Here is a 9533-nt window from a genome sequence, read left to right as displayed (position 1 = left end):
TATTATAATATAATATATAACAATAATATATACAGTACATTATATATTATATATTTACATATAGTAGTGTACTATAAAATTAATACTATATACTTAATTTTTGTTACTGTGGGTATGTGTGCCTTTTATTCAAAATAATTGTGGTAATATTTCAGTGTGCCCTCTGCGTTATCTTCAAGTTAAAACAAACAAAAGTTGAACAGTTTTTTCCTTCCCCCAAAAATGCGGAATGCACACCGGAAAGAGCATCTGAACTCACACAACGTATTCTGAAAATGATTGTCCGGGACATTGCAATTCATTTTAACATTTAGAACAATATAGACAATGACATACCGCAAAAAGAGTAAGAATTGTTTTGACTCCTATTAAAAAGGTGAAATCACAGTGCTTCCTTTTACATTTTTTTTTGCACCAGTTAATGCCAGCAGCATTTGCCCTCATTGTTTGTGATTTATTATTGATATTTATGTTATTTATTCATACATTAATAAAGAATTTAGGTGTTCCAAAATGGTTTTTTGTGAATTAATAAGCTTTAACAAAAATTTCATTATTAAATTAGTAAAACAAAAAAATTTAAAAAAGATTGATCGACTAATCGTAAAAATAGTCGGCTGACTAATTGGGAGGAAATTAGTCGTTTGGGACAGCTCTAGTATTATGGTGATCATACTCAATATTTTCCTGTGCACATATGAGGTAAATTTCGCTGTCATGAATCCTCTATACAGTGACAGTTCTTTCCCCCCTGCACTGCCGTCACGCGACCGCAGCTCAGCTTTTGCTTGCTTTGTAGCCACTCGCGGAAGTGTTTTAAACTACTGTAAATTTGATAGTATGTCGTCATATGTAGTCCTGAGTAGTACACTAAACCATGCTAGCTAGGTTTGTGTGGTGTTTTTGTCTGTTTGAGCAGCATAAGATAGGCTCGCCATTAACAAATACGTGACAAAGTCATTTCCTTTCATTTTTTGACTCGTTCTCGGCGTGACTGGAAAGTCATGTTAGCAAACTCGGTCAGGAGCCGGAGGACCGCGTAAGTCAGACATGTCCAAAGTCCGGCCCGGGGGCCAAATGCGGCCCGTGGACAAATTTCATCCGGCCCCCAGCCTCTGTCATATAATCAATAACGTCTGGCCCGCACACAGACTTAATAAATTGGTCATCAGTACTGCAACCAGCATATGAAGTAGCTTACACACAAAACGCTGCTCCTCATTTACCCACTAAAAGGCAGCAGCACTTTAACCCTTTGTTCCAAATGCCACATTTGATACACCTAAAATTTCATGATTTTGAGACTAATTTAGAATTTTGACATTTCTTTTGGAAAAAAAAAAACAAAAAAACAATGGATGCAAGTCAACACATGCATTTGCAGGTTCTATGAGAAAAAAAAACATGATGTAGCATGAGTTATAGATATTAGAGCGCTTATTACACATATTCATTTTGACTTTTCGTTTTACAAATTTTTCAAAAAATTGTTTCATTAGGACGTTATTTTTCAAATTTTGGGATTCTCTGATAATTGCTTCATGTTGCAGGTAGTGAAGGGCTACGCAACATTACCCGTGTGACCCATTACTTCCATTTTCTAAAATGGCGACAATCAACAAAAAAAAAGAAAGTTGACTGTGACGGCCGACGCTTCAAGGATAGGTGGAAATTGGACTATTTCTTCACTAAAATACACAACAACTGTGTCTGCCTCATCTGCAAAGAGAAAGTCGCTGTTTTTAAAGATTTCAATGTTAGCCGATATTACCAAACAAGACAGGCTGACATGCACGGCAGGATTACAGGGAAGATCCGCAGCGAGAAATTGAAGCAACTTGAAGCTAGTTTAATTTCACAGCAGCCGTATTTCGCAACAGCCCGAGAGTCGAAAGAGAACACCAAAAAGGCTAAGAGTAAGATTGTTAAAATTATTCAATTTAAAAAAAAATAATAAAGCAAATGTGACACACTGAATGGCTTGCTAAAAGTTGCTTAAATATATTGTTCTACATAAAGGACGTCAGCCAAGGTCGGCCCCCCACATTTTTACCGCACCAAATTTGGCCCCCTTTGCAAAAAGTTTGGACACCCCTGGCGTAAGTGAACGGGAAGTGACATAACTCAGTCTTGCCCCATGCCTGCACGCTGGCTGCTTATTGGCCACACGTGGAGGTGAGTGACAGACGCTCTGATTCTGTTTTCGCTCCCTCCCCTGCCGCGATGAGGGTGGCGTCTGATTGGTCGCGCGCGATGTAAGAAGACTCTGCCGCTTGCTCAACGCCCAGCTTCCTAGAACTAATCGGCGCAGAAGGTGATTAGTTCAGTCTCGTTCACCCAAACAATTCGTTCAAAAAGAATGAATCATTCACGACCGATACAACAGTAGGTCAGAGGTGGGTTGGAATGCGTAATATTAATTCCGTTACATTTACTTTTCGACTAACTTTTGAAGAAAAATGTACTTCGAGGAGTAGTTTCACAACGCCATCCATTTGACTTTTTCTTGAGTCGAAGAAAAAAAATGCTACTCTGCTAATTTGGCCTACGATACTCATTTGTTACTTTACAGAGAGTAATTGGTCAAAAATTGGACTCAATAAGCGTAGTGTTACTTCCAAATAATATAGCTAAAGTAAAAGCAGTCATCTGAAAATATTTACTCAAGAACAAATAAAAAAATAAAAGTATTTGGTAAAAAAAAAAAAAAAAAACTCAAGTACTGCGGAATTACCGATCATGACTATTTCAAATAATGTCATCAGAATAGCGTTATTTTTCATTGTGATTATGATATTGTGACATTATTCTTGTGCTCATATTTTTTTTTCTTTGTTTGGCCATAATATTGTTAATAAATGTCATAAAAAACACATGCACATCTGTCCAGGTAATGGTAAAGCATCATCATCTTCCTTAAAATTGCCCTCCACTGGTGATTAGTAGCTATTTTTCTTTACCATTAGGAATACTTGTTAAGTGGATGAAACATTTCCAGTGTATTTATTCAAGTTTTTGTTGATTGTCAAGTTCAAAAATATCCAAAATAGACCCTTAGGTAGACATTTATAAAATTACCCAGAAATAAGGAGAGAAGACACTCAGTTTTCTTGGCCAAGGAGAGCAAAAGAGTGACTAGCCAGAGGAATGCTAGATTTCGCTGTCCAGTCACCAAAATTGATCTAAAGAAAAATCCTCCTTGGTATTTTTATTTAGGTGTTTGTCCTAATACGAAATGGGTGCCGCCCTGAGGGAGGAGGAAGCAAACTGGAGACACCCATGTGATTTTGATTGGATATGTGTGTGCATGTAGGTGGAACTAAGTGAGTACACGTGTGTAAGCAAAGGCTCATGTAAACAATGGTCAAAATGACCCAGACACTTCAGTTATGTAACGCTGCAGCCATGGAAGATGTCCTCGGATGGAAAATTGTCCAATTGTCGAAGGTCTAGACGAAAGTCCAGACGCCAGGTGCTGAAGATGTCTCGGAAGGTCTAGTTACGCAATGATGCGGCCATGAAACAAGGCAGTTGTCATCCCGACCCTCTTTGACTCTTTGTAATACTTAAGCATTATACTACAACCTAGTATAGCAAGCAATAATCATTTACTGGTTATATCAATAAGAAAAATATGGCAATATGTATTATTTATGGTATATATGAGCACAAGCAAATATTCAATCAATCAATCAAGCAAGCAAATATTTAATCAATCAAACCCCGATAATCACCTCAACATTGATTGTTCATGGTGATTTTTCAACTTGTTTCAGTTTAGGGTTTAACTGTTCTTGTACAAAACAACATTATTTCCTCTTTTTTGACATGAAGAGAAAACCATCATGTTTAATACATTGATGTCAAAATGAGCAAAACAATTTCAATTTCGAGTGTGCATTTTTTTATTTTGTGAAAAACATCAAACTTTGATTGGGTACTCATTGAACTCATTGGCTGCCGTTGACGGTGCTGGAAGTCCAATCTTTTTGGTCAGCCACTCCCCGTCCAAATGGATTGGACGTGTACTCGTGACAAAAATTCATGTTAGAAAAAAACTGCCAGCATTTTGGTAGCACCATCGTAGACCTTCCCCTTGAACTCCACTTGCCAGCAGCAGCATTGCAGCAAAACACCCGACGCCGGCGAGCGAACCTCCTCAAATTAGGTGAGCGTGGCCGCTCTTGCCCGTAGCGCCGACACCCGGTGCTCTTGAGGTCGTCGGACAGTACAACTAAATCTGAAGGAGGCCAAATGGGCTCAATGTCTTCTAAAAATGAACATTTGGAATGACTCGACCTTCTTAACGTCTTGATCAAACCTTGTTCTTAGTCATCTGCTGACTGTTCAACCTGAAGAAAAACACAAAAAAATCACAATTAAACGTGAATAAACACCAGGGTTTCCCCTACACAAAAAAGATTGTGGCGCGCCGCCACGCCTTGCAAATGAGATTTAAAAAAAAAAAAAAAAAAAAAAAAAAGATTTAAAGATACATTCTAATTTATAATTTGGGTAATTCATCAAGACGTCTAAATGAATATATATATATATATATATATATATTAGAGCAGGGCGGTAAACCGAAAATTTACCGTTACCGAAATTCTTCACGATGACCGACGTAATTTTGACCATGTCGGTAAATTCGGTAATTTAATAAAAGAAGAAAATATAGTCTTTTCATCCCGCTTTGACTCTGTGTTGTTCGGCTATGTTCATTCCCCTTTAAGGAAGCAGACAGTGTGCTTACGTTTGGAGTCACATGGTTTTCAGGAAGCCAATCAAACAGAAGCCCGGTAGGCTAACGCTAGCTGCTAACGCTAGCGGCTAACGCTACAAGTAAACGGAAGAATTCTTATTGTTTTCCAAGATTTTTATTAATACTTAATGTTTAGACTGCATGTGCAATTGTTAAATTGAAAGCTGGTAAATAAATTTAACGAGAAACTGTTAATTTGTCTTCCATGCATTCATTCAAATTTTCAAATTATATAACAGTTTGCTTGGGCGAATTTATCGTCATTTATCGTTATCGAGGTAAATCTGCTCAATTTATCGTGATATGTACTTAAGGCCATATCGCCCAGCCCTAATATATATATATATATATATATATATATATATATATATATATATATATATTCTGTTGCTAATTAATTACGCAGTATTTGCCGTTAGTCATCTGAAAGAGCACGTCAAATACAAATTGTTTCTTTACACGCTTTATTTTGAAAATCATCGGTTCTCCTGTTGTAAACTTGCGCCTGACGTTGGCACCGACTCCGCGGAGTTGGAAATCATGAAAAAAAAAAAAAAATCCACATAAAGTTCTTTCAATTTAAGAAATGTAATTCTGGTGTTTGAGCCTTTGAAAACAACCTTAATATTGACATTGGACATAACGTTGAAGTTCTTTATGGCCCGAATCGTCGGGTCCTAGTTGCACATTTGCCTCAGGCTAGTGAAATGAGGAGTAGAAATAACCAAATGGCTATGGCTAACGTTATGGATAACGTCTTCAAAAACAGAATGATGCAAGATCACATCTTGAGGCTCCGCTCAGGAAGACACACTAAGTCCAGGGAAGGAGAAATGAAAGCGAACACAGGCAATCGAGCTGGGACCCAACATGGACAGAAATGGAGAAGTTCAAGCCCTGGCTGTCCCACATAAATCAAGGTGAGTATTAAGATTTGTGCAACTATTATCTTTATTCATATTAATTGTATTGTTTTAACTTCAAGTGCCTGTGACACAAAAAACCATGTTTATTTCATATTTCACGCAGTATTTTATGCTCCTGAATGAAAAGGACCGCTTGCATGTATGTCGAAGCAATCGATATATTTATTCAATTTTTTTAATCCCGCACTACCAAAATGAGATTTATGTGAAACACTGGGATCATGGCACACGTTTTAATAAAGAGGTGGCTTGCATTTTGTGGGTGACTGTTAGGAAAATGTTAGGAAGAAAAAGGGAATTGCATTTATCCTAGTTAGTGGTTTTATTAAATTGTAACCCATATATTTACTATGAGTCTGAGTTGTAACTGTATCCAGGGGAAAGAGTCGCAGGTCACATTCCATTACCTCCCCTGGGGAAAACTTTACGAGAAACAGACGTTCGCTGAACAAAAGGTATTTCTTAAATTGCTTAAACTGCTTAGGGGAAGATAACAGTGTTATCTGACACCACATACCACATGGGGGAGAGGCATGTGACCCAGGACGATTGAAGAGGAGGGCCACTCACTTTTACCTGATTTGAATACAACCAATAGACCATTGCCATGTTTGAATGTTTATTCTGCTTCATGAATATGTATCCATGTTGCTTAAAAGGAGAATTTGCCCGGAAATAAATGAGTTTGGTCTGTAACGCATATCAAGTGCCTTATTTTCCTTCTCCCATGCGCATATCCCCGGCGACGAGCACTGCCAGCCTGCCGGGGCCGCAGCAGAACGACAAGCCGGGGGCTGGTCGATCAGTGAAGACAATCACCGCCGCTGCCTTGTGTGACACGACTCGGGGTAGTTTTGTGTGATTCTTCCTTTTCGAAAGGCGAGAAAGAGACTTGGAAGTGCCGCTCGGCACGGGTTAGCATGTCGCCTAGCTGTCACGCCTCCTGTTTTGTTTACGCTCTTACCGCCGTCTCCGAAGCCGGGACAGGGAAATGACAAAAGCCGGACTACGGTGGCATGAAATACTGTTCGGGAGGTTTAAGAAGTTGGCAGTTTTGACTATTATGCAGTAGTTTAGCCCTGCCATACTGAATAAATGCATTTTTATTATTTAATATTCCATTTAACACAAGGCTGTTATTTGTCATGACCATACCATTTTTTTAGCAATTGGGGAAAATACTTAAATAAAAAGAATATCATGTAAAAATATTGGAGTAGAGAGATTAAAACAATGATGACATTTTGCTTCTCTCTGTCGCATTTTCCTCGTTCTAACTCTTCCCCCTCAATCGGCGAAGTTCTATATCAGCTGAAATCATCTGCTGACGTCACCACCCAGCTGGAGGCGCAAGAGCGCTATAATGACAGGAGTGGCTAAACTGCAGATTAAAAAACTCATTTCTCGTCATCTGCGCTTTGCCAAAGTGTTGTATTAAGTCAAATTGTCTCAAAATATAAAAAAATATGAAACATTTTGATTCCAATAATGATGCACAGTGGCCAAGTGGCACATCCGCCTCACAGTTCTGAGATCCAGGGAAAAATCCCGGGCCTTCCTGTGTGGATTTTGCGTGTTCTCCCTGTGCCTGCGTGGGTTTTCTCCGGGGACTCTGTTTTCCTCTCACATCCCAAAAGCATGGGTGGTAGGCTGATTAAACACTCTAAATTATCCATAGGTATGAGTGTGCGCATGATTGGTGGTTTTTCTCAGTGTGCCCTGTGATTGGCTGGCAACCTATTCAGGGTGTACCCTGCCTACTGCCCGTAGTTCGCTGGGATAGACTCCAGCACCCCTGCGACCCTCCTGAGGATAAGCGGCATGGAAAATAAATGATTGAATGAATAAATGCGATTTAAGAATTTTTTTATCGCGTCACAGGCACTTTAACCCTTTAACACCGAACGTGTCGGCTGCGACACTTTACCCATATCATCTTTGAAGCCTCGTGCCGCTGTAGATACTGTACCTCACCCACGTGCCACATCTTGGTCTCATTTAAAAGTGCGAAATTTGAGGTGCACGTCAGTTTTTACTTCAAGTCAAGTAAAACGGGAGAAATTGTCTTTTGAGTTTTATTGCACTCATAGATAAGCTTTAAAACGCTGCATGGACCATGTGTTTATGTCCATATTTCCATCATTTCTTGTCCATTTTCAAAACCGAAAGCACCACCAAAGACTACATATCCCAAGAGCCATTGTAGGGTCAAGAAGGACGGACGTAATGTTAACATTTTTCATAAATTGTCGAGGGTGGCGCCACCTAAGGAGATGGAGGCGACGTCGTAAGCGATGGCCCGTAGGATTGAGCGAGCAACTTTGCAGCGTGATTAATGAATTGAAAACTAAATTTTGCGCAAGCTTATGCATTATTTCATCAACTCAAGGAAGAGCATGAGCCGGGTTTGCCGTTGTTTTACTCGGATGAGCCGGCGTCTCGGTGAGTGACAGCAGCGCGCAAATGGCGGAAGAGTGGCGAGTGGGCTGTCTGACGTAGCTCCGTGTCCTGTTCAAGAGCAAACTTTCTTAAGTCGCATGCCTGAAAAATTGAATTGGACTAGGTTATTGTCAATATTTTTTTCAGGACTTTTTTTTTTCAATGTTATATTTGAGTTTTTTTTCTTCACTATCAATCTTTTCCATTTTCATATACTGTATATGTGTGTGTTCGAGAAGGTTAATTGCATGTACCTGTGTATACTTTTGATAAGATGATGGGTACAATTCCTCACCTCACAAAGAGATATCTTCCAAACCCTTTTTATGTTAGATGAGATATATGTTAGATGATACACACACACATATATATATATATATATTCCCCACTTTACACTGTATATAAAGGCCAAAAACGCCTATGACCATACCTGCTGTTTGTGTTGAATTGTCAAACATAAAACTATTGTCTTATTTTGTTCTGTTGAATGTTTATCCTAGCAAGTTGAATAAATATGATCAAGCTTCAAAACGGTTGGTCGAGCATGTGTGGTTGTCAATGGGACCTCAACATTACAAATTTTCTAAAATGTTGATTATCATTGGTCGGTGAAGAAAACAACAGTTTGGATATGAAGATTTTGGTGTCCTGAAAAAAGGGACCCAACCTGGCCATTGAGAACATTTTTTTCTTTGAAATTAAAGGCAACATTAGAGGCATGCAAATTCGACCAAAATAGGCTTAGGTCTTAAAGGGTTAAGGTACGGTGTTAAAAAAGGTTTGTTTATAATTTGGCACAGCCCTTGTCCCAAAAATTACAAAACAGATGGTGAATTTGTATTGAAATAACTATTTTTTTATCTCATTGAAACAAATATAGTTTTATATCAGTTTGCACAAGGGACTAACTTTATAACAATCAGAAAAGTAACTCCCTCAAAGACACTTCAGTTTTGACTTAAACTGAATTGACTCACGTAATCTTTGAAAACATGGATTTGAAACACTGTCCAGATGGCTAATCCAGTTTATGTGTGAATGGAGAAAAACACTTGTACCTTTCTTGTGACCTTTTTGTGACCCGAATTGTGTTCCACATATATAAATACACACATATAGCAATAACTGCACACACATATAGGAGTAACTGTGTATTGCTGTTTTTATGTGCACACGTTCTTTTGGACTGACTGTACAACTTCTTATCAGGTTATGCCCGCTACTTTGACGCTGTTTAGCTCATTGCTATGGTTACCAAGTTACCTGATACGAACCATCTGCTGCTAAAAAGTACAACGAGTGAACCAATCATATTTGGACACGAGACTCATCTCCTTAAGAGGTTGAGCAAAACATGTTAAGATTGCCATTTTTGGGCAGGCAGCGTGCATCCTGAGAGCAGGAGC

At 38.8% G+C, this 9533-nt stretch overlaps 1 protein-coding gene across 2 annotated transcripts in view; it reads right to left on the bottom strand.

Annotated features, from left to right (window-relative positions):
- Positions 1–3531: 3531 nt before the first annotated feature.
- The window catches only part of LOC130920727 (NACHT, LRR and PYD domains-containing protein 12-like), a 29894-nt gene continuing 23892 nt past the window's right edge, over positions 3532–9533 (bottom strand). The window contains exon 8 of one of the 2 annotated variants that reach the window (XM_057844147.1): positions 3532–4352. In XM_057844147.1, coding sequence (XP_057700130.1) covers positions 4316–4352 — 37 coding nt within the window. In that variant the 3' untranslated portion in view covers positions 3532–4315. The remainder of the gene's footprint in view (positions 4353–9533) is intronic. The other variant, XM_057844132.1, reaches the window with a different exon arrangement.

The sequence above is a fragment of the Corythoichthys intestinalis genome, chromosome 1 (genome assembly GCF_030265065.1).
Source record: "Corythoichthys intestinalis isolate RoL2023-P3 chromosome 1, ASM3026506v1, whole genome shotgun sequence".
NCBI classification, from domain to species: Eukaryota; Metazoa; Chordata; class Actinopteri; order Syngnathiformes; family Syngnathidae; genus Corythoichthys; species Corythoichthys intestinalis.
The sequence above is the reverse complement of the archived record's forward strand: the minus strand, read 5'-3'. Positions and strand labels throughout refer to the sequence as shown.